Here is a 26,072-nt window from a genome sequence, read left to right as displayed (position 1 = left end):
GCTATTCCACTGCTCAAAAAGAGTTTCTGGAGTCACCCATCCTTGGTACTGTCATTTCACTCTCTAGAAAGTGCATGGTCCAAGAAAGCACATGCAAGACTAATAGGAATAGGCAATGGAATCAGCCAAACCCCGTCTTTCCCAAAGAATTGTGCTAACATGCCCAAATTTAACTGCCTACAAGGATGAACATTCTCCATGAAACTTCAGCCTCACGTGCTTATTTTCATATATGCTTCCCTTCAGCAAAAACCAAAGCAGGGGAGAATAAAACCTATGAGAGAAGCAAAGCAAATGTGCTTTGAAAGCAGCTCCCAAACCTGGCATGAGATCAGATGGATACAGGCGAGAGTGAAGCCAAGCCTGCCTCCCCGGGAGATCCCCTCGGATGCCCGCACTTCCCCGCCTTCCCAATGGAAATCAGGTGTGTGGCGTGTAGGGGCAGACAGTGCCCATCACCACTCTTTCATCTCAGATGGTAACAGGTTTTATAATGCTAGAATAACATGCTGGTTTTTTCCCCCTGACCCAGGCTCACCCCAGAGGAGAGGCAGGATACAGGCAGAGTATTCTCATCACACCTCCAGGTGTCAAACACTACCTGGGCATTAACCTGACGGAGGAAAAGATGTGTATTCCTTAGGAAGCTGTGTTAGGCTTTGCAAAAATATGTGCATTTTTAAGGTCTCTCCATTTTATAAGCGACACATTTGCCTTCGCAGCTATAACACTGAGTCTACAAATACATCCAGCCCAAATTTATTCGAAGAATTGAATCAATAATTGAAACTCTTGCTTTGATCAAAGTGCCAGTGGCACAATGACAGCTCATGTCAGCATTGCTGCTCTGAGATGAAAGGATAAATATTATTCAGAGCTGAAAGTAGGGGAAGAAACTCCCAGTAAAAGAATGAAATACAAAGGCTGACATGGAGCTTGCAAGTGAGACAACACTTCTGCTACAGCCACACCACTTGTCAGCCCAGCAACTGTCTGCAGACATTTTCACTACACTATAAATTCTGATTTCCAAGCAATAAAAAACCCTCCAAGATAAAAATGCATCACATAAATTCTTAGGTAAGGAAATCTTTTCCCACTGGGGGAAAAAAGCAAAATCATCAATCAGCTACAACTTACAGACAAGACACTCGTAGAGCAGGAGTTTAAGCCATGATAAATTTTGCTGTACTTACTGCCTTTAAAAATGATCACATTACAGAAAAGCACTGGCATGATCCGTGTCACTCCGATATTTAAGCCCTTCCATTAATTAACCAGAAGTGAAATAGGACCTAGGTCTGCGGATCATTCAGTCGTAGTTCCTTGTTACTTCACGCAACTATGTTACAAAATTCCCTTCTTGAAGTTAAAAAACAGCATCCTGAAGAAGAGGAATTTTTTTCCCCCCATTTGGAGGAGGCTTTGGGATTTCTTTTCCTCAGACACACACAAATATTCCTCTTGGTTCCCACTCACAGTCACAGACATTGCTCTTTATCCATCTATGTTTCTGGGGTTTTTTTTTGCTAGTGGTGTCCTTTAGGTTAAATAGCTTTCTCCCTGAGTCATTCCCACAAGCTTGCAGTGTACAAAGGAGCCTGGGATAAGGACAGAACAAAAATAGTACAAAGGCTGTACAGTACTCTAACTGAAAAGGCGGGCATTGAACTCTATCATATGGATTTCTAGAGTTTTTCCATTTTTTTAACACAAGCAACAAACGATCCTAGGGATCTACAGTTCTTCACTTGATCTCCGTGAAGAGCTGCTCATTCTTCACTAAGATAACCCTACACTAAGCAGAGTCTTTGCACAATTCTTAAGTGTCATAACTTGAAGCAAAAAGAAATTAAACCTTCTCCCTACCAGAATATATATTACAATTATGATCCTTCCATTATTAAAACATTACATGCAACTTATATTCAGCCACTTTTAAAATGCAGAAATTTAATAAAGGTGTTATACGTAGAAGTGCTAACAAGATAATTGACTGTAGTTCTTGCTCCCAGATGGCTCAGCTCAGATTTAGAACAGGAAAAATCAAAGCAACAGCCACCAGTGTGGAGCCATCATACCAAAGCCAGCTTCAAAATGTTGCTGGTCACAAGCAGGATACATCCCAGGAAATGGGACATGTCACTAGCAGGGACCCTCTGTCTGTCCCAGGCAGCCATCACAGGGAGGAATTTCACTAAAAGCATTTAAAATCATTAAATCATTCATTAAATTAAATTAAATTACAATGTCATTATTTTCCAGCCTGAGACTTGATCACTGGAGTTACTGTTGCCTAAAGTACGTTTATATTTGCGTTAACCAACATGGTCAGAGCAGATAATCCCAAGTGCTGCTCAATTATTTAACCCCATGCTATGTGTCCTTGAGACATGCCATGCCCCTCTAGATCACCCCTCTCCTCGGCTGGGGCTGCCTTGACACATGCTGGCTGCCTTTGCCTGCTTTGCACAAAAATGACGTGCTACAGCTTCAAGATGTGGGACAGACATGCATCAGGAAAACCACAGCCACACAATGTGGTGGGACACATCTGACCTGGACAAGGCTACTGGAAGCCAGCAAATGGTGCAGGACCTCCTCTCGCTAATGGGATACACCTTACTGTGCTGCCAAACTCTGCTCTCACCAATCCACACCTGCAGCAGTTTCACTGGCTTCTACAGATCCACCTGAAATTTACACCCACAGTAGCATCTCACCTACTCAAGAAGTCACTAAAATGACCAAAAAATAGACATATACATTTCCTAAATGCAACATTTGTACAGAAAAGTTGCCCTAAGAATTTATTTTTTTAGAGGTAATGCTATTCTTGTTACTATTATTTTCTACTTCCATCTATTTCTACTTCTGCCCTGAGTGGAAGGCAGGCCGTTCCATTTAAAAATTCAGGACACAAATGGGGACCAGATTACATCTATCCCAAAGCTGCCAGAAAGCAATTGCTATATGAAGCCAAAAATCCTCCTGGGATTTTTCTCAAATCCACAAAATATTCCCGAGTACTAAACTTTCCACTGGGACTATTACATTAGCAGCTAGTCTGTGTGTGAAAATCCAAGTATGCAGCTGTCCTCCTAATGGTTTCCAGGACAAGAAGGTTGCACAGGGCACACACTCCTGCCTTAGCACCAAATAACATTTATATCAGACTTGGCCTTTAAAGCAAGTTACATGCCTATCAGTGAGAAAAGAAGGCACAGTGGACTCTTTCCTGAAGGAAATCTGCAATGGTCAGCAACAACATCTCCGCATAATCCTGAAACCAGAAGAGTCTGGTTGTGCCTGACCCTCCCCAGGCTGCTGCTGGGATCCCTTCCAACCCCCTTAGGTGTGTCTTTGCTGAAGAAATGCAAAGCCTTTGGCTCTGTGCTGGCTTTTCCTCAGAGAGGAGCTCCTGCAAGGAGCGCCAGAGCTGTATCCGTGCATCCATCCCTCCATCCAAGGACTAATGCACAGAGGGCTTGGTCCAGATCACCATGGGAGGCCAGGACTTGGAAACTGCCCTCAGGCCTGTCACCAATCCTGCAGATATCTGAACTTAGGAGAGGCCACACATGCCTCTTTGGATTGAAGCTGCCCTCCTCCAGCAGCTGAGTGCTTTCCAAAAGAAGAGCGAAAGCAAAGTTTCCCCTGCCAAATGTTGACAGAGAGAAAAGGGGAGCAATGGACATCAGGACAAATGATTGGGGGGATCCCAGTGGCCCCACACAGCCTGGGGAAACTAGGAAGCCCAGCCCCAGCAGCACTCTGGGGCACATACCTCCCCTATTTAACAAGCTAAAACCTAAATCCTCCCTGAATTCATCCCCTCACACCGCTGTTCCAGTCATGGCTGGGGATGAGGAACGCTGGGCAGGACAAAGACCCTCCATGAAGGGCCACACCATGCACCCAGCATAGACCCAGAGAGGGCTCTTGCCAACCCAATATTCCCTGTCCTTACCACTTGGACATTTTTGATAAGGTATTTATAGAACCCTTGGAAAAGCTTTTCTGGCCATTAGAAATGACTACGTATATATACACATATATATGTATAAAAGTAAATATGTACACATGGTCTGTATTTTATTTATATACAATTTATGCAGCCATATATGTCTATATCTATGTAAATATAAAAAAGTACTTAAACATACATCTCCATCTTGCAGATATATATTTAGTATCTATATATAACTATATACATGCACACCTGTTAGAAGGAATGGCGCTGCCAACTAGCTGTGCTCAGGAAAATTCATAGCACTCATGCTCACTGCCATCCTTCTCTCAGAAAGCTTTTAGGCTTATTTCTATACATAAAAAGGCATAACCTGAACTCAGTGGATGCACAAGAAGGGCCTTGCAGACCCTCAGCCACCAGATTCTTGTCTCTGGTGGCAGCTGCGCACAGCTCCCGGGATGCTCACACAGCACCAGGAAAGAGAAAAAAAACTCTTTCCATCGAAAGAGGAAAAAGCCCAAGCAGCGACCTTCCTGTACTTAAAGCTATGAATCACAAAACCTGGCAGAAGGATTCGGGTTAAATTCACGTTGTGGGTTTTGGTTTTTTTTTCCTTTCAATGCTGACTTTTTTTTTTTTTTCAACCGGAGTTTATATTTGTTCCCTGCATGGGTAGGAAGGTTAAATATAAAAAACTTCCCTTTCACCATCCCCATGCAACAACAACGTGAGAAAGCGCTCTCCCGGCGTGGGAGGCCCCTCCTGCGTGTCCCCTGCGGCCGGCGCTGCCGCTCCACGCACCCGCGGGACGGGACGGGACGGGGCCGGTGTCCCCGGTGGGTGCTCCGGGGCCGCTCCGAGTGACAGCCCGGCGCTGGGGACCGCGGGGACGCTTCGATCGCCGCTGCGGAAACAGCAGCGGCCGCTCCGAGCGCCTCTGGAAACATTCCCCGCGCTCCCGGCCGGCGCTTCGCTCTTCCCGGGAGCGCCGGGGCGGCGGACCCGCGGCGCGTTCCTCCTTCAGAAGATACTGCGGACACCCCGCTCCGACCGGGGCTGTTTCGGGGCGCGCCCCGCGCTGCTCTGCCTTCCCGGAGCGGGGAAGATTGCCGGGGAGGACTCCGGGAGTGGAGGAGCGGGCGCAGCGGCGCCCGCCGGGCCGGCGGCTCGGGTCTGACGGAGCATCGGGCCGGCTCGGCACGGACCGGGCCCCGCTCCCGCACCGCCTGCGGGGTTCACGCAGCCCGGGGCAGCAGCGGGGTGCGCTGGGTCCGGGAGCCGGCGGAAGGCTGCCCAGGCCTTCCCGCATCCTCCCGGGAGGGCGGCGGGGCACGGCAGCACTCACGGGTGGGCATGAGAAGCGACATCCCGCCGCGGCATCCCCGCACACCCCGGCGCTCCCCGGCACACACGTGGACACGGACACCCGCACCCCCCATGCACAGACAGACACACGTGTGCGCGAACATGTACGCACAGACACGCAGCCGAGCGGGGACGCACGGGCACCGTCTCCCTCCCCCGCCATTACCTCCGGCTCCGCGCCCCGCCGTGCCCGGCAGCACCGCTGCCATCCGCGCCGCTCCCCGCCGCCGCCGGGCGCGCACCGCCGGCCGCCGCGGGCCGGGCCGGGGCGGGGACAGCCGGGGGCGGGGGCAGCCGACGGGGCGGGTCCAGGGCAGTCCAGGCACCTCCCGACGCGGGGCGGCCGCTACCCGCCCCTCTCGCCCCTCCTGTCGGGGATGGGGGGGAGGCACGTTCGGGGGAGCCTGGCGCCCCAGGTTGGAGGCTCGCCGCCCCATCCGGAGCCACTGAAAGCACCTGGGTACGCCCGGGGTGAGCCTGTGTGGCAGCACAGCTCATGTCTGGCGATGCTCGGGATCTAAATCCCGACCTAGAGACCGCCACAGATTCCCTGGTCCCTTGCGGGACAGTTGGTGGGGGTTACGCCGAGTCCCAAGCCCGTGAATTAACCCTGGGCATCCTCCTCCTCTCCCAGAGCTCTAGCTTCTTCTTGAACATGGAGGAATAGGTGGCTGTCGGGGATTGACCGGGGATATCATTTCGTTCCTAAACTCAGCGCCACATTCCTGAGCGCAGCCCCTTGCCCTGCTGCCCACCTGCTCCATCACACGTCTTTGTGGTTTGGCACACCAGCTTCGCGGGATGAGCATTCATTAGGGCTGGAGTGACCCACTGCTCCATCTCCCCAGACCACTCCAGCCCTGCTGCTAAGGGTTTGGCAGAGGCGACATGGCAGAAGAGCTGCTCTGGCGTTTGCACAGCGCTTCATTCCCATCCCTGCAGCCATGATGTGGGCACAGACTGGGTTGGGCAGTCCCAACACACTGTATTCCCAGCACTGCCCCATAAGGTAGGCATCTTTTGGGATAAGTGGCACTGCCAGGACACTGCTTGGGTTTCTCCATCTCAGTGCTTCAACCTCTTTCAGTCCAGCAAGCTGCCCAGTGATGCCAGGATTGTCTATTGTATTTGTACTTCCTTCTCCCAGGGACTGATGGGTGGCTTCTTCCTCCTCAATACTGTGCCAAATGGATAAAGACAGGTAGGAAGAAATGCAGCAACAGGCTGAAGAAGAAACCGTTCACTGTCACTACAGCCCCATAAAGGGGCACAGAAGCTGGCCCAGTGCCATGGCCACAGGACTGGATGGATGCAGAGAGGACTCTCAGCAGCTCCAGGCACCGTGAGAGTTCTGTGGTTCACAGCAGCCTGAGGCATTGCTTTTTTGCATCACAAAACCCAGCTTTGCTCAGAGTTTGGGTTTTGCTCAGATGCAAGACAGACGGAAGCTATAGGATATGGGAATAGGCAAAGAAGGAAAAAATATTCAGTGGCGAAATCAGGTTCCTCAGTTCCTGCATCTCAGCATCTCTCATGTCAGAAGTTACCCCAGAATGATGTTTGCCACATGAGCTGGGCATCCTCAGAGGTGCCCTTCCCTCCATGCCTGTGTGCAAGGTGAGGTGTGAGTCAGGTGCTGTGATGTCTCTCTGAAGCTTTGAAACTGAAACATCTTTTTCCTGTCTCCATGAAGTAACCTAATACAGACTGGGGTTATGCTCAAACAGGGGAGCCCTGAATTGCAAATATGCTGCATTTTGAGGTGGGGGGAAAGGGGAACCATCACATCATTGACCACTTCAGGAGAAAAATTACAGGCTTAGGGTACCTGACTTGGATTAGAGATAGATGTTCTGTTCCTTTGTCATCTGCAGATGCCCTGAGTGTGTGGGAGAAGATTAAGCCCAAATTCAGGTTTTTGAATGTCCAAATCCTCTGCAAAGTCATGGAGAGCCTTGACAATAGAGTGAGACACCTCGGTCCCCAAGAGCAATTTGCCTTGGATTTTTCAGATTTTCCTACCACCCACAGAGAGGTTAGGTTTGCTTATGAGCACAGGTGAAGCACAAGCCAGCTCAGTTGTAAAATGAAGGTGAAATTTTGCCCTTGCTTGTTAAGTGCCTGTTCACCGTGCCAGATGAAGTGGGACGAGGGCACTGATGTCAGTGAATCCACTGAGTCCAGTTCAAAGTGGCAATTCAAGCACTAGCTTTTTTCATGTTCCAACTGGATCATTTGGTTGGGCAAAATGGGACCCATTATTTTGGTTATTCTGCTTCCCAGTCTGTGTCATGGGGGCCTGGGTGCCATCTGCCTGTACTGCCTTTGGCCAAGCAGATCCAACCTGTTCAAGGGCTTATATTTGTTTCTCATTCTGGCCCCAGGGTTTGTGCTCCCCTGTCACCTAGTGAAAGTGATCAGTGGTGATTTTAGTGCTAGAAGAACAAATATACCAAGAAAAAATATTATCTGCCAGCTTGTCTTTCAGTAGACTTGCAAGGACCTGGTGAACCATGCTGTTATATTCCCAAGGAAAATACTCCTTTTTTCTCCTTAAAGTAAAAGGAGAATTTTCAATTTTCTCTCATGTTATTAATTTTCTGGTGTGTATTTCCACATGATTTTCAAAATTTTTTTTCCTGTTCAATTCCATTTTGATTTGATAAACCGGTAAGTGGCCACAAAGGATGGCAGACTGGATAACATCTGATAACCTCTGGAGAGCTGTGTCTGCCCAGGAGGGCAAGGAAATTGCCACCCAAGCTTCTCTCCTTTGAAGCTCCAATATTTTAATAAATTTCATATGTACTTAGTAATTTGTTTATTTATGTATTTTATTAAAATTTATCATTCCCTCAATTTGGGAATAGCTCCAATATTTTAATATTTCTTTGTCTGTTTGTTTGTTTTATGTCATTCTTCTAAGTAATTTGGGGTAGGAAAGAATTTCCTCTTTCACCCCTTTTGGTTCTAACCTGCTCATCCAGGACCAAGTGCCACCAGAACTCCAGTTGTAAGGTCAGCAGATATGATATGACAGTGATATCTCTTTTCAGGATATGACAGTGCCATCTATTTTCACTGCCTCCCTCCTGCTTCTCCCAGTAGCCATGGACTCAGGAGACTTGCATTATCCATATATCTCATGTCTCTTATACCCTGCTAGGGAAAACAAACACCTTTCATGGTTATCCCAAGGATTTTGGTGAGCTACATGGGAAGAAGCATTTCCAGGTGCCACCACAGCTTGGTCCTTAGCAGCCCCCTGTGTCACTCAGCATCCCTGCTGCATCCCAAACACCTGCTGGCTGGGGAGCTCTGAGCAATTGCTACTGACAGACCTGGGGCTGGACCCCTGAGGCCCTGCAGCAGGGATGCAGCCATCCCAAACCACGAGCGCACACGGGCATTGATGCTCATTACATTTGCTGCCATCCATGCGTGTAATCCCACAGATTCCAAATGCTGCAAGCAAACAAATAACTGTCCTGCTCCGCCTGACACTGCAGCAACCCCAAATGCCTGCACACAATTCCACTTCTTGCTGCCTCTGCTGCTTTTAACAGTGGCTGATGGGCAGACTGAGGGGTCCAGCCCCGTTAACACCACTTCTGGGGATGGCACAAATAGCTGCCCTGCAACGGGGAGACCACAGCAAGAGCTGAATCAAGAAATATGAATACACGGCATAGAAACTTCCACCCAGGCAAATTTAGTATATAAAAGCCACAAAGCCCTTGACATAAAAGATGTTCTTACCATATCTCAGGTGGACAATAGCCTCTCTCTTCTTGATAATTTCAGGCTTTACCTGTCCTGCAAAGACTTCTAGCTACTGGGCAGAGGCAGATCCTCTTGCAGCATTGGAGCACCACTTTCTAAATCACATCTGCAAAAGGTTTTCAAGTAATCTTGTAACCTGGCAGCCAGTAAACTCAGCTCCAGTAAACCTGGAGCCCCAAAGGAACCCATGTTGCTAAATAATTAGCCACTGTTAAGATTTCTACCCCGACAACTGTGCACGTTTATCAGATCGCCTCTGATACACATTTCATAGGCAGCATTGTATTTGGAGGCAGCAGAAATATCTCTGCACATCTGTTTTTCCAGTTCTGCCAAAGAGCTTTCATTTTTCTCTAATAACTTGACCTCTTTGGTTTCTGGCAGAAGACAGCTAAGCAGAGCGCTCGCTCCCTGGATTTGCTCCAGTATGGGATGAGGTCAGGACAAGAAAGAAAAAACAGCTGGATGGTTAAGAAGCAGTGGGAAGAAACAGGGCAGGGACCAGGGCTTTTTCTTTCCTTCCCTTTTATATCCAATGGGATTTCATTTCTGGGCGTGTTTATTCCCCAGGCAGACAGTATCACCAAAACAGTATTTCCTGCAAGCTGCTGTTCTGGGGAACCTCCTCCAGCAGCTGACCATGCCCAGGGTGCACTTATAAATAGCACAGCCAGCTAATTCCTCCTCTGGTCAGCTGTCAGGAAATGTGAGGCGCAGGTCCTAGGGGTTTCCACTGATATATTGCATCTCCTATACATATTCATCTCAGTTTTGGCAGAGTGAGGTTCATACCCCCCACTCCCACATTATTTTTCCATTTCATCACATTCTCATTACTCTAACCAGGACTTTCTGTGCTGGGGGCTTTCACCTCGCATTTTTTATTCCGTCTGCTTCCTTTTTTTCTGATATTCAATTAAATCATCTTTAAGCGGCAAGCAGAAAAAATGCCAGTGGGGTGGGAAGGAGGTGGAAAAGAGAGGAAGGATGAGGAAATGGAAAATGAGGAGAAGTTATGCCAAGCACGGGAGAGACAGAAAAGTAGTCTGCATATGTTCCTCTGTTGGGATAGTTTTTCTCTCCCTGATCTCACTTTCTCCATAGCCAGAAATTCCACCTCAGGATTTGCCAAGGCGAAAATGTAGCATTTCTCTGCTGGGCCACAAAGCAAGTGTGAAATGTTCTGTTTTAATCATTTACAGAACAAAAGGAACACAACAGTCACCATCTGATTCATATCTGCTGAAATCCAGCAGCTAAAGCTGTGGGAGAGGAGATGAAGAAAGGAAAGGGTGGTTTGTTTTTTTTCTTCTGGTTAGTCACTGTTGACCTAAGACAAGGAGGACCACACTGGATTATTGGAAAGTTTAAAAGCTCCTAGTGTCCTCTCCAGTAGATGACTGCAAAGAAAATACACAGAACGTTACAAGTGCTGTTTCCTCTAGTACATGATCCCATTTCCCTTTGTGAGACAGAAAGTTTAGCTGCATCATCAAGTTTGAGAGCCCCTCATAGACCTTTCTCCCATGATGTTTTCTAATCACTTTTTGAGCCCATTCATACTTTAGGCACCCTGGACATTCTGTGGCAGCAAGATGCACAATGGAATTGTGGGCTGAGTGAAGGCGTACTTCCTTTGGGCTGTTTTAAGCCTTTCCCTCTTTCACAGAATCTCAGACTGGTTGAGGCCAGAAGGGGCCCTGCAGGTCATCTGCTCTAACCACCCTGCTCAGGCAGGACCACCTAGAGCCTGTTTCCCAGGACCATGTCCAGATGGCTTTGGAATAACTCCAAGGATGGAAAGTCCACAACCTCCCTGAGAAATATGTGCCAGTGCTTGGTCACTGTCACAGAAAAAACTGTTTCCTGATATTCAGAAGGAACCTCCTGTGTTTCTGTTTGTGCCCATTGCCCCGGGTCCTGGCACAGGGCGTCACTAAAAGGAGTCTGATTACAACCTCTTTACAACATTGCTACAGGTATTTATACACCTTGATGAGACCCAGCTCTCTCAGCCTTTGCTCACAGAAGTACCACAGTCCCTTCATCACCCTTGTGGCTCTTTGCTGGATGGTGTCCACTATGCCCCATGCGTCTCTTGCACTTATTTATTCTATGCCATTCATAATTCTTGTACTGCTACTGTACCTTCCTTCAAGCATCTCTTTTCCACCTAGTTCAGCTGTAATTTACTCAGAGCCTGCTTTCATGGAAGCTGCTCTCTCCCTCAGTCACTTTTGCCTCCCTTGCTGGGTACTTCTCCAAGGAACATCAGAAATGCAAAAGGTACAGGTGAACCGCTGATTTACACAGCAGCAGACCACAGAGAGCTTTTCAAAGGTCAGGCATGGCAAAGCGGGGCACAAATCTTTAAGACAAGGAGAGAAAGAAGAGATAGGAAGGGATTTGCCATTTGTTGTTAATTCCATCATTGGGAGCTTTAGAATCACCAAAACGTTTGCAAACATGTAGAAAAGGAGAGTATTAGAAACATCCAGCCTAGATTCAGCAAGAACAGAGCTGTCAGACTCATCTGACCTGCTGCAATGAGGTGATAGACCTGGCAGATGAATGAGAAGGTGCAGATGCTGTATGTGTTGGTGTATAAGGGGGACTTCCAGTACTGTGTCGTGCGGTGTCACTACAGACAAGATAGGAACACCCAGGCTACAATAAAATAGGAAAAGATGGATGTGTGTCTGGTCAAAACTTTTCTTAGAGGTTAGTTACTCATGGTATGGTGTGATGCAGAAACCCTCTCAGGAATCTGGTGCCAAACAGCATTTCCAACAAATAATGCAGAATCCAAGGACAGCTTTTTACATTTGCAGTTGACAGCAAGCTGGGACAAGCTGAAAATAAGCTGGACACCAGACTAGAGGTCAAGGAAGATATGATGAGCAGGAAAAAAGGGATAGACTCCACTGATCCTCCGTTGGATGCCCCCTTCAGCCCCTGCAGAGTGGGCAAGAAACACTCAATCTGACCCTTTTTCCTGCTTATGCCTGCCTTTGGCTTAAATTATGGAAATCTTAGTAGACACTGAGGAAACCCCTCCAGGGCAGCAGAGCACTGGGGTGAGTTGCCTGGGAAGGCTGCAAGGATGAGTTGGTCCTGCACACAGGGTGATGCATGATATCCCTGCCTCCAGGCAGCAGTGAGGTGTATCTGTTTTCCTGAAGTCCTGCTCAGACCTGCCTTTCTGTGATTTTTATCCTGATGATGCTTTATTACAATATTGATGTTTTGTCACAGCATATCCTTAATATAATACTCATTCATCTGCTGCTCCTCTACTAATAACTCCTGCTGTTCAGGTGGCTGGTTTGATCAGGGCTTTGTATTTTTGACCTGGTATTCTTTGGTTACACAATCACTTCACAGCATATATCCACGGTGCTACTGGGATGACCTTGTCCTCTACCTCTCCAACCTGTGCTTGGTCTTACCGCCTGCCTTACCTGGGGCTGCAAACCAGACAGCTGGGCCTGACTTGGGCCAGGGGACTGATCCAGCTGAAAATTCACCAGCTGGGAGCAAGGCAAGAGAAGAAATCATATTTCCATTACTTGTTCTGCTATCTCATATCCTTTGTCTGTCTAGCCTACCTTGGATGGAGTAATCATATCTTGTGCTGTGTTTGGAAAGCAGAGTGGAATTGTAAGGTGATATAAGCACTGGTTTGGATAATCTTTTCCAGACTGAGGGATGTCTAAACATTTGGGCAAAGAAAAGTGGTGTCTGAGCAGTTCCTCCTAAAATCAACCACAACTCGTTATTTGGGAAATGGAATTTTTTTCTTTGTCACTAAATACTAAGATCTAGAGGGTTTGCCAGGGTTAGAAGTGGGCACATGCCACTGAGGAAAGACTCTGTTCAAGGAATAAGAGAAGGAAAACCAAAAGGATAAAAGGAGCTGGTGTAAGTTCTGTCACAGAAAATGCAGTTTAAAGTTATTTGATGTGTTTTAACCACAATCAGGTAATGAATGAGGCAGCCAAAGGAAGGCTCTTGGCTTTATGCCCACTCCCTGTTAAGACACTCCTCTGGATGAATGCATGTCAGAGCAGTCTCTACCCTGACACCAAGTGGAGAGAACTCACACGGACTACTTTAAAATGTGATCCTCACTGGCAGTGAGGACAACCACTCGATGTGCCACCTGTTCCAGAACCAGTGGGGCATACAGTTTTTAAGCATTTTTGTATTTCTAGGATTTTTTTCAAGAACCTCCTAGCAGCAGAAATATACATTGGAGATAGTTATACTTGATAAAAACCACTCTCTGTACTCCTGAAGTTTTACCCTCCTATCCCAAGTTTCCACCAGTGCCATACATGGTGAGTACCCAGTGGATGCATGTGGATCATCTTTACTGGGGTCAAGGTGGGTTTCAAGAGTGGCAGGGTAGTCACAGAATCACAGAAAGGTTGAGTTTAGCAGGGACATGTGGAGTTCATATGGTCCAATCCCCTGCTCAAGCAGGGCCACCTACAGCCCATTTCCCAGGTCCATGTCTAGTGAGCTTTTGAATACCTCCAAGTATGGAGAATTTCTTGCCCTGAAAATGAAGAGGAGGGTGCCTTTTCCTTGTGAGGAAGGGCCAGTGCTTGTGCATGTCAAGGTGATGCACATTGCAGCATGCCATAGCAGTCCTACCATGCCAAAGAGCAAGGCAGGGTACCTAATCCTGAGACTGGCATATCTCCCAGTGGATCTTATTGCCCAGCACGCATCTTTCCAGCATGCTCTTCTCAGGAGGGGTTGGGAGCTGGTCAGTCCTGGGCTCCTCAGTACCAGAGAGACATGGAGCTCCTGGAGCAGATACAGCAGAGGGCTACAAAGAGGATTAAGGGACTGGAGCATCTCTCTTACAAGGATTAGCTGAGGGCCTGCTCAGCCTCGTGAAGAGATGACTGAGGTGACCTTATCAATGTCTGTGAGTATCTGAAGGGAGGTGTCAAGAGGATGGAGCCAGGCCCTTCTCAGTGGAGTCAAGCAATAGGACAAGCCACAACAGGCAGAAACTGACACACAGGAAGTTCCACCTGAATAGGAGGAAAAGTTTCTTTACTGTGTGGGTGACCAAGCACTGGAACAGACTGCCCAGAGAGACTGGGGGTTCTCCCTCACTGGAGATATTTTGGAACTACTTGGATTCAACTCTGTGAAACTGATGGCACTTGGCCAGGGAGGTTGGACCAGATGACCCTGCTGTGGTCCCTTCCTGCTTTACCCATAAGTAGATTTTGTGATTTTCCCCTTTCCATGCACATGAAACCTCCAGTGCTGGGTGGACAGAAGCCCTCCTTCAGAAGCTTCCCATCCTGCAGCTCCAGTCTTTACCACACCTTATCTAGAACACCTGTAACTCATCCTGAGAATCACACCTCTTTGGATCTTGGCCCTGGGATTAAGGGGAGATCACTGCCAGAGGAGGTTTCCCCATTGATTCAGCCTCTGAAGCCTTCAGCTGCCATTGCTTATTGGAGATTGTTTTCTCTCCAACTGTCTTACTCTTCTCTTTTGCTTTACATATCCCTACTTCTTCCTCCCAGGTGAAGAAAAATCCCTCATCATTTTGCAAAGTGCCAGAAAGTCACAGAAACTCCAGTACTAGCTGCTGGCTAACCCTCAAACCCCCAGCCAAGAAACAACAGCATCCTATAGTGCTCTGCCCCAGAAAGGTAACAGCTTTTCTCCCACGGGGAAAAAACCCTGCATCAATTTAACACAGAAAGCTATCAAACACATCTAGTGTCAAGTTAGTCCATCCCTCTGATGGATGGCATTCAAAAACAGCACAGAAAGGAAGCACTGGTGCTGATAGATTTAAAAGCATTTAGCTGCTGCCCTGTTGTTAAAGTCATCTCCTAATTACTCAGCATTAAAAAAAAAACAAAAAAAAAAAAACAGGCAGAGGAAAATGTGTGGAGCATGGACTTACCCAGCTGATCCAGAGCAAAGAGGGCTGGGGCACCTTCGGTGAGCTCATTGTCTGAGGGAAGAAGAAAAAATGCTAGGGAAGTCAGCTGGGGAGTAGATGAGGACAGATGGGGTGACAAGGCTGTTTTAATCACACTGCAGATAAGCCCCTGCTCAGCTTGCTTCCAGTTCACCCTGACAGCTTTCATGTGCGTGTTGCGGGTTTTCTTTTAATTAAGATATTACTGAAAAACCTCAGAAGCAGCTCAAGACAGAGACTTGTCAGGATGAGCCCTGAAGAGCAGAAGCTCATCTGCTCCATCTGTACCCTCCCTGGGATCCCCAGTAGTACTCCCCTTTTTGTCCATACCGCAGCTCTTCACTCCCTTACTTCAGTTTAGCCAGTGCTCAGGGCATGGCCAGGAGCACCCTGTCTGCAGCAAAGCTTTCCTGTATGCTACAGTCTCCTCCAACAACAGCAGCTGGAGAAGGTTTAACCAGCAGGAGCAAGAATTATTCAGAGGCTGATCAAACCTATGAGTTATCTGATAGCAGCACTGCAGTAACTCAGTGCCTGTGGCAGGTGAGACCACGGGATCTGGAAATCCCTGAGCTGGTGGCATCTCTCACCAACAACTTCTAGGGGTTTCTTTTGCGTCCCATAATGAGCCAATCTTGTCTGCTCCCAGCTGCAGAGCACAACACACACATATCCCTCATCACCAGTAAGATTCACAACCACACATGTTGCGTGACCAAGCATTGAATTCCATTTCTGCCTTGTAGTTCCTGGGGATTTTGCTGTTTTCAAACATTTCTTTCAATGTCAAAAATGCTGTTAAATTGAAAAACTCAATAAAAATTTAAAAAAAAAAATTAAATTGCAGACGGTAGGAGTTTTTGTGGTGTTTCTTTTTTTTTTTCCTTTATGATTCATGGCTTTTTTTTTCAATGAATGGTCTTGACTTAAAAATCTTTTGATCCAGAGTCTGTGTATCCCTGTATTCCTAGGGGTTCCAGGAGGACATTTGAGAAGGGCAGGTGCATGGTACCCTACAGCAATCCCATACCTGTGCCCTCTCAAAGCGATCTTGCCCCCTGTTATAAAATGCTCTTAGGCCCAATGGATAGAAAAGGTTGTGAGCCAGGAGTTTAGGATGGCAATGGGCTGCATACAAAACCAAAAACCAATGTATATGCACATTCAATTGTTCAACTGGTTTGGATTTCTATGAACTCCTGATGGCAGTGACCCTGCCGTCCTCTGCTTTACAGACACAAGCATAGTGCAATCCTGAAGTCAACAGGCATTTAACCAATACAGGTATAAATAACAACACAGACCATGCACATAGCAAAGACTTTAAAGAAACAATAGAAGCAGATATTGTTCTAATGGGGAAAAAGAATGGACTGCAGCAAGCTTCCCTGTGCTGTTCCCCTGGAGCCACCCCGGGCTGGGTACCAGCAGAAGCAGCAGATGTTCTCTCCTAAGGATGTTGCCCAGAGGTGCTGGGGATGTTGAACCCAGGGCTCAAAAGCATAAATCTACTTATGGGTTCAAAAGCATAAAGCTACTTATGTAATTCAGCTCTCACAGAAAAGGAGGCGATGCCACATCTTGGTTTGTCCCTCTCCCTTCCCCCAGCATCTGCGCTATCAGCGGGAAGCCAAGGGAAACAGATGGAGATAAGTGAGCGCTTTACCAAAGCAAAGTGTTTCCGTTCCCAAGGTGCTGCCATCTGGAAGGCTGGGGGTTTATTTTGGTTTTAGTCTGGGGCACAGCACATCCCAGACAAAGAAGGAACTTTGCCCAGGGAGGGACAGCTTCTGCTAGCCCAGGGGACAGGGACCTCTGGTAAAAAAGATGACCTGGGGCTAAGCAAGGAGCACTTGTGGCTGCTCCTGCCAAATGTTCAAATGGCAATTAAAAAGCAAGTAAGAGCAGCTGACTGGAAATTAGGTAGAGATTAATTGATAGAGGAAATAGGACTGCTGGCTATTCCTCATTGCATCTGCACCAAGTGCTTTCCTGAAACAGGGAATTTCTGGAGAGCAATGAACCCCAGCCTAGAGATGGGACTTCTTGTGTCTTGCTAAGGTGGGCCAAAGCCTCAAATAGCCCTTGCACAGGGGGTCCCAGTTAGGGCAGCCCCCTTGTCATTGCCAGGACAGCATGTATCCCTGAAACCAACCTAAATTGTCCCACACAAATGTGATTGAAGAGAATATTTTATCAGTTCTCCTTTCACTCCTTCCCAACCATGGTCATCGGCAGAGTCCTACTTGTGGAGAGTGAGGGTGGTTACATCTAGCACAGGTGGAACATTAACTGGCCATAAGATGGGTGTTGGGGCCTTTTTTCTTTTCCTTATCTTTTTAATTTTTTTTAAGTCCACTCCAAAGCAGGAAAACAAGCTGCAGACCAAGTGGCTGAGTCAGTGTGATAGTTTGGATCTGACCTTTCCCACCTTCATACCAAGTACTGCCCAGCTCTGGACATAGCCCAGCAAAACCCCTGGGACCACTGCAAGCACAGTGAATGGCAGCAGCACATTGGGAAGGCTCTCAGCACTTTCACTGGGTGGATTAAGAGCCAGCAATCATATCCTACCTCCTTTCACATTGGAAAAGGGGTGGATCCCACCATGAGACAACCAGTTTGTTTCATCCAGCTTCCAGTTTTCACCAGGGTCCATCTCTGATCCGCAGCATCAAAGATCTGCTTGCAATGCCTCCTGCTGCTCTCTCTGGGGAATAACCAAAAGATACTCTGAGCATCTGTCATGTTGCTAGACCATAGCCAGCTGCTGAGAAGCTCACCTCTGCAGAGGGAAATCTTGTCAATGTTTCAGGAAAAAAAGAAAATAATTTTTAAAAATTGAGGAAAAACCCACATGGCTTACAGGGAACTCTTGGACAAAGGAGCTGCTGACTCTACTCAACTTATCACATCAACAAGCCTCCCCACTGCATCAAAAGGCCACCAACACTTGGACCTTCTAAATTTCTGTTATCAGTCTGATCCACACTTTGAAATTCCTAATCCATCATGATACTTGCAGGGATGGTGTTTTACCTCTCAGTGGGATGATGTTTCACAAGGACATCCATTAGGGATGTGTGTCTTGGTTTTACAGGCCTAGCTATCAGGTCCTGGCAAGTGAGGGGAGTGGGCAGGCAGGCTTGCTGGCCCTTGTTCCCACATCCCAGCTCCTCCATGGACAGGAGTTGCAGGCTGGAAGTTTTAGTCAGATATACATTCCAAGGCAATCTACCACTGGCCACTTGGCTCTCACAGCTGCCCCAGCCCCCGAGAGGTGGCTGTGAGCCACCACGGAAGAATGGGGATTATTGAGCAGTTAACACAGGAGCTCTCCACCCTAAAAAGTTTCTTTCTGGTGTCTAAATTATTTTCCTGCCTATCAGTCATTCAGTGCAATCCACAGGTTTGTTGTGCCTGGGAATCCTCATGGAGACATTTCCCTTGACTCCTTGGACCTGTGCATCTGGGCAATCCCAGATGTGAGCAAAGACTCTGAGAATAACTCATGGAGAGCATCCCTGCAGAGGTCTTGAGGTTCTCATGGATGAAAAGCTGGACATGAGCCAATGGTGTGTGCTCACAGCCCAGAAAGCCAATCTAATCCTGGGCTGCATCCAAAGTAGCATGTGCAGCAGGGTGAGGAAGGGGATTCTGCCCCTCTGCTCTGGTGAGATCCCACCTGCAGTGCTGCATCAGCTCTGGAATCCTCAGCAAAAGAAGGACACAGACCTGTTGTAGTTAGTCAAAAGGAGAGCCCTGAAGATGATCAGAGGACTGGAGCGTCTCTCCGGTGAAGACAGGCTGAGGAAGCTGCGGTTGCTCAGCCTGAAGAAGAGAAGACTCCAAGAAGACCATATAACACCTTCCAGTACCTAAAGGTAGCTTATAAAAAGGTTTAGATTGGATATTAGGGAGAAATTCTTTCCTGTGAGGGTGGTGAGGCACTGGAACAGGCTGCCCAGCTGGAAGTCCTCAAGACCGGACTGATGGGGCTTTGAGCAACCTGGTCTAGTGGGTAGTGCCCACAGCAGGGGTGTTGGAACTGGATGGTCTTTAAGGTCCCTTTGAAACCAAGCAATTCTGTGATTATATGGTTCTATGATCCCTGGTGGGGTAGCGCATGCAGACATTTAATGCATCCCTAGGCCTCCAGGATTACATGGATTTGGAAGGGAACAGAGTCCTTGCAGTATCAACAACCTCTAATTTATTAAGGAAGCATACAACAGTGTTGTGATGTAACAAGAAGTTTTTGCCTCTGTTGGAAGATGCTGAAAAGGAGGTGACAGAGATTTTTCCTAGCACTGTCTGAAGAAAACCCTGACCCCAAATGACAGCAATGGATCTGATTTCATAGTGAGATGAGTCCCGTGAGACCTACCACACTGACAACAGGTCATCACTACTCGGCCTCTGATTTCCTTTGTCATTATTTGTAGGAATTTTCTGTAATTAATGCTGTCACGACCCTAATTCAGGACACTCCTGAGAGGAATAGGCAGATAGCAGTGGAGGGACACCACCACACCAGCACCATCTCCTTAGGAAATGAGGCCAAGAGAGAGATGGACGGGGCCCTGCCTCCACAGGGAAGCAAAGCATGGCTGAGCTATCCCACTGCACTTGTCGAGCACTGGTACCTCTCAGCTACCATCTACTGATGGGGGTTGCAGGAAGAGGCAGCAGCCCCATGCGGGGGCACGTGGCTCCCAGCAGCTCCCAGCATGGCACAGCCCAAGCCCCTGCCTCAGCCCACTGCCAGCTCTCACCAGCAAGACCCAGGAATGTGCTGGTGCTTCCTCAACTGGCCAGACCTGCAAGAAATCATTTCACACATTCTCTTGCTCAACACCTTAATTGAGTAGAATGAAATACTTGTCTGTATATGTTTGGTGAGCAGCGAGCAGGACAGGTCATTGCATGCGCAGGCAGAGCAGGGCTGGAGTTTTTTGATGTAGCAAATTCACCTGAATTGCAATTAAGAGGTGCTGAGACTTCAGGCAAATTTGGGTGGACTAAGTAATTAGTTTAAGCTGAAAGAGAAGAAAAAGAGTCCTGAGAAGAGCAGCAAGACTCCATCTTGACATTTTAAAAACTGAATTTTTTTTCTCTTGTTCTTTCAAGTGCTGGTTTTGGCTGGAAAGTGACCTGGTTTGCTTTTTCTTTTCTTTTTTCTAATTTTTTTTAGTCATGAAAAGCAGTAAATAATCTCAAACCAGAATGTCTCATGCTACGTTTAAGAAAAGAAATCAAAGAAGAAAAGAAACATTCTCCTTTAGGGGGTGATCCAAACCGAAAAGTATTTTCAATTTTTCCCTTCAGACACTGAAATGAAAAACCTATTATTTGTACAGCTACACTACTGAAAGGCATCACTTCAATGTGTACTGCTGGCAATTTCTTCTTTCTACCTGCCAAGGGAGGGGTTTGTCTTCAAGTTCAATAAAAGTATAAGAGAGAAAGAACAAAAGGGCAATTTATCAACGTAGCATAGGAGATAAAATGGCTTTTCCATATTTACTTGTTTCTCTGAAAGAGAGAACCTCAGCTCTTTGCTGGCTGCCCCACTCTGCTCAAAACCACATAGACATGAAATCTTACAGACACGAGTCCTGAGCCCTCACCACACAGATTAATTGTAGTTGTGACTTCACGGACATGTAGTCCTTCTGACTTCATGGACATGTAAGGCCTAACCAACATTAGAGAAAGCAAAGGTCAACATTTATTTGGGTCAATAACACCAGCAGTGACAAACACCCAGAAGATCATAAACCTCAGTCCTTGCTGTAGCTTTGGGGCATCCATCTTTTCCCTTCACAGCAGAACCTGATGTCAGCAGAGGCGGCTGGTGTCAGGTGTTCAGCGCCAGCATCAGAGATCAGAGATGGTTTTGTGGTCCCTGTCTCACCTCAGAGCACACATTGTGTCCACTGTCTGCTGTGGCTGCCCAAAAGGATGGGATGGGAGGGAAAGAGGTGGGTGGAAACACAGGACAAGGCCCACAAGTTGCATTTATATTCATGCAATAGACCTCTTGCTAAAATGCAGAGCTGGAGAAGGAGACATCGCTGCTTGGGCTGGGGTCTCACCAGGGCTGGAATCACAACTCCAGCGGCTTGAAGGGCTCAGCCTTGCTACAATCAAAAATCAACACCCATTAACTCAGTCTTTCAAGAAGACAAATCAAATGTGAGATTTCCAAAGGGCCTGCACTCAGGTTCTGTGTGCAGTCATCACCTAGGGCAAGGGCTGCTCATTTTACACACCTATAGCTTCCACCATTCCTCTGAGGAAAAACATGGTGAGAAAAGAGCCACATTCCTCCTATATCCTGATACAATATTAAAAAAATAATAGGGGCTAAATACATTAAGACACCTTTCACTCTGTAACTTTTACTGTACCACAAAAACAGCAATGCAGATCACAAGGACTGTCCATTTTCAATCTAACCTGCAAATTTCATCCAAACCACAGGAAAAAACAGCATAATATTGGAATGACCATTTCACCAATGTTTTACAATCCCTCTAATCTGTCAGGAATGGCTGCTGGAGCACAAGCCCCAGTTAAGCTTCTCTTCTGGAGCATTTCCATTTCAAGACAATCTGCCACACAGCCTCTCAGAGCACTCAGCAACTGCATGGGGATTTTTTTTTTTTTTTTAGTACCATAAACTGTAGAATTCACATGGCCAGAACAGCAGGAAAATAAAAGTTAATGACCTGAGATTAACTCAGACAGAAAAGAGATTAAAGCATCAAACCCTAAATGCTACAGCATGCAGGAGCTTGATGTGCTGGACAAGTATAGGCTGGAAATGTTTGCCCAAACACTGCCCTTAAAATTGGCTCCATCCACATAGCTCAGGTGCTGCTCAGTGGAGATGAAGATGCTGTGCAAAGGATCTCACATTTCTCTGAACTATCACATCTCCTCACATAGGGTTCATCTTTAGAGCTCTAACTGCATCCACCTATTTGACTGGGAGTAAAATCCAGTGGCTCTTCCAGAAGACACAGACTCAGCTACTCCTCCTCTTCTCCACGAGGCACAGTGTCATGAGATACTCAATTCAATCTGATCCAGCTAGATCACTCCAGGGCGGGTGATCACTTAGGGCTGGTGATACCCACACACCACCTTGCTGCTCTGAGCCCCCAGTACAGCACGCTCAAGCCCTTTGCATTTAATGATTTCTTGATTTAGATGAACAACCTTTCCAACACCTTGTAGCACCCAAGAAGAGTTCACGTGTGATCCCTTCTGGATAGGATCCGTCCTGGGGAAGCTGGGCAGTGTGGGGTGCACGCAACCTGTTCCTGGGATCAGAGCAGCCCCAAGCCACACCATCCCATTGCTTGGGGGCCAGGCCAGGGCTGGTGACTGCAGAGCCACCACCAGTTTGTAGCAGCCTGGTGTAAGAGTGAGCTTGAGCAGGGACCATGGCCAGAGAAAGGCTTCAGAGCAGCTGAGGTGGTCACAAGTCATTGGAGGTCTGCTAGATGGGGCAGCAGGGAGCACACCAAGGGGAGCGGGGGTCAGTATCCGTGTGGAGAGAGAGCTGGGACAAGGGAGGAAAATCTGGTCCTGTTCATGTTGCAAACCCTGCGGGGGTGGCTGGCCATTGCTAGTGTGTTCTCCAGCAAAGAGAGGGCACTGATCCTAACACGTGCTTCCATGCAACTTTTGGGGTTTGGGATCAATATTCATGCCACCAAAGGGATGACAATTGCAGCCGAGGCAGACCTGAGGCTGATAACAGATGCAGGGGGTGAAGAAAAGAGCTTGGTTCAGCTGGAGATGAGGAAGAGATCTTGGCCAGGCTGTGGGAGAAGGTCTCTGGCAGCAGCCTTGCAGCAATCACACATGGGATTAAATGCTGTGAGGCAGATCCTTCTACCTGTGATGTTTCCTAGAGCCCTGCAATAGTACAAGGATAGCCTTCTTTTCATCAGGCATGCGCTGGGAACCTCCCTCCCCATGCTCACCAAAGGGGCCTCAAGGCGCCTACACGATAACCCAGACCCTTCCCAATCCCAGTGAGTCCACAGAAGTTAAAGTATCCCTCGACCCATAGTTTTGCCCAGATTAAGTTACTCAGATAAAAAGCTGAGTAACTTTTGACAACTTCTGTGTCAAAAAGGCCATGTACTCGGAATGTGAGGGCAGTGCCAAGGGGAAGTCTTGTCACTTGGGCAAGCAGCAGCTGCTCTTGGGCAGGGATCCCTGCTCTGCAAGGGCACTGCCTCCTTGCAGCTGTCCATCTGCCCAAAGGCAACATGAGTGGGAATGGGAAGGTCTGACTGAGCCTTACAGAGCTGAGCAGGGCAGGATCAGGACTTTGAGGGGGACAAATTTGTTTAACCTGGAGCAGCGTGGGCACAGTGAAAGGCACAAGGTGATAAACTACTTCCCCTGTACCCCAGAGCTCAGCCTGACGGCTCCCTTTAATCACCCACAGCTGTTCTTTACTGCCTTGGATGTGCTCTCCTTTAATTAGCCCAAAAGGTGACTAATGAGCTATTTGTTAATGTCATCAATCAAAAAGCTCTTTTTTGTAGCTGGTCTGAGAGAGGTTTTTTTTAAAAAGCGTCGAGTTTCAGCCAGCTGGCAAGGAGCATGATCACCAGCTAATTACATGATCTCATGGCAGTTATCTCGAACTAATACATCATTAATCTGACCTTACGACAGCTAAAGGAGAAGCCCAGAGCCAAGAAGCACTTGAACGCTCCACAGTTCTCAAGACAGGAGCCCTTTTTATAAAAGCTGCAGGTCTATACACAGCAAGCACATGTCAGGGCAAGCTGCAAGCTGTATTGCTCCCTTACCCTGACAAACAAAAACATTCACAAGTCAGGAAACGCACCATGTCCTCCAAAGGGAACCTTCCCCGAAACACAGCCACCATCCCCCTGACTCAGCTCAGGGCTGCAAGGATGACCAGAGAGGGAAGAGGCTCAGGGTCAGGATCCCAACGTTGCTCAGGAACCCTAAGGCAGTTTTTGATAAGCTTTCTGTGGGACAAAACCCTTTTGGAGGACCTGTCCCAGTCTGGTCTCAGGGGACAGGTGGGTAGTTTCAGGTCACCTGCACTAATGGGGATGGGCACTAGAAGTGATTGTTATAGCTAAAATATCCTGGAAGCTAATGGCCTGTGAAGATGACTGACACTAGAAGCTCCTATCTATCCTCTACATCCCTTTGGATGTAAAGGTAGGAGGCAAACCAATAAATACATTCCTGTTTACATGTCATGACTCCATTTAAATAGCTCACCTCTAACTGTGGACCATCATGTACACAGACTACCAGAGAAAATCTTGAAAACCTTTGAGAATAATATCCTTAGTTTCAGCAAAACTCTTTCGTTTCAGCTCTCACTCTTGAGCAAGGGCACCCCCCAAAATGGTCCCAAAGGAGCTGCTCACAAACCTGCCCCAGCCATCTCACAGGCGTGGCAGGATATCGGGATCCACTTCGCAGTTCTCTAGGATCACAGTGCAGGAGATGCTGGATGTGCATATCAATATAGATTTGGGGTGAATTTAAGATCTGTAAGGTCCTCCAAGTCACCATGTGGAATAAAATTTCTCTTTCTTACTTCCCTGGTTTTCTCCCAAAATCAGTAAATTGAATTGCAACTCCTTGAAGCAAAGTTTTTGTCTCTTTTTGTGCCTGTTGCAGAGCTGTCTGTATTAAACTAGCAGCACCAAATGCCACCACACCTCAGCTCTGACAGTTATCTTCACAGGCAATTAGATGCCAGGATATTTTAGCCATAACAATCACTTATCTACTTAAGAGATGATAATTTCTCTGTGCTTCCCTGACCTCTCAGAAAACACATTACTGCCTTGTTTTTTTCTTTTTTTGCAGTCATAGGAGAAAATGTTCCTGTTCCAGCCTCAGTTCAGACAACATCTTAAAAAAAAGGGTAACATAGAAATGGTAAATCTTACCTGAAAAAACAACTGTGATTTCTCTGGTGACAAAAAGCCTCTGTGCCTAGGTGGTGCAAGACCCAAGCTTTCCTGAGAAATGTTTGTCCTCTGTTGGGTAAGAGCTCCACAAAAACTATGTAGCCATTGCCTGGACTTGCTTTAGTTTGGGTAGGTAAGTCGGGGGAATTCAGCTGCTCTTGTGTGTTCAAAGAGCTTCAAACTGCTCTACACCACCTCTTGAATTATGGTTCCCACAAGAATGCCAGGTATGTGTCTGTCTTCCTGAGTCACGCAATTATCTATGGGAAAGTAACCCATAGAAACCCAGCAGAAGGGAAAAAGAAACCCAACTGGCTGTCTAAATCCCTCCACAGTCAGAAGCAGCCCTGCAAGGAGATCTTCTCAAAGAGGCTTTGCTAATTCCCACGTCCAAAATGCCAAAGCTAGCAGAGATGTTGGGCTGCCTGCTTGCTGCCTTTCTCAGCAGTTTGCGGCACCGCACGTGGGAAGTGCCAAGCAGAAGGAGCAGCCCAGTCTCAAAAGCAACCACAGCACTGTAAGAGACAATCTGAAGCTCATTGGGTTGCACAGGTTATGGGATGGCCTCTAGCCAGAAGGAAATGTAGGGTGAAATAGTCCCTGATGACTGCTGCTAATGAAGGCTGAGTCATCAGTGACACAGAATGAAAAAATGGTGTGATGCAGCAGTGTCTGGGCTAGTTACATCTTGATAAGGAAGGTGGATGTCTTCCTGGGTTTTCCCTTGAGTCAGAAACACCTGGGGAAAGTGATACCTGGAAAGGGATATCTACCATGATCAAATGCCACCTCAGGCAGTCTCAGAAGAGGAATAAATAGCATGAGAGAATGTTACCTTCTAAGTTAACTTTCCAGAGAAGCCACTTGTACCAAGCAGATGGGAGGAGGTAAGAGTGACAACGAAGAGCAAAGAGTGAAGGGAAATACCCTGCCTTCTTGCCTGGAAAAATATGGTCTTACCATGGTGAGAATGGCTCCAGCAGATGTTCAC

General features: G+C 47.4%; 1 protein-coding gene across 3 annotated transcripts in view; it reads right to left on the bottom strand.

Moving 5' to 3' along the window:
• AMOTL1 (angiomotin like 1) overlaps positions 1 to 25,573 on the bottom strand; it is a 74,161-nt gene extending 48,588 nt beyond the window's left edge. Inside the window, exons 1-3 of one of the 3 annotated variants that reach the window (XM_059838574.1) lie at positions 25,061 to 25,573; positions 17,661 to 17,796; positions 15,069 to 15,119 (exon numbers count right to left, since the gene is read on the bottom strand). In XM_059838574.1, coding sequence (XP_059694557.1) covers positions 15,069 to 15,119; positions 17,661 to 17,745 — 136 coding nt within the window. In that variant the 5' untranslated portion in view covers positions 17,746 to 17,796; positions 25,061 to 25,573. Of the gene's footprint in view, positions 1 to 5,504; positions 5,594 to 15,068; positions 15,120 to 17,660; positions 17,797 to 25,060 lie in introns of those variants that run through there. The other 2 variants (XM_059838575.1, XM_059838576.1) reach the window with 2 other exon arrangements.
• Positions 25,574 to 26,072: the final 499 nt, after the last annotated feature.

This window comes from Haemorhous mexicanus, chromosome 2, assembly GCF_027477595.1.
Source record: "Haemorhous mexicanus isolate bHaeMex1 chromosome 2, bHaeMex1.pri, whole genome shotgun sequence".
Taxonomy (NCBI): Eukaryota; Metazoa; Chordata; class Aves; order Passeriformes; family Fringillidae; genus Haemorhous; species Haemorhous mexicanus.
This window is presented reverse-complemented; position numbering and strand designations above follow the sequence as displayed.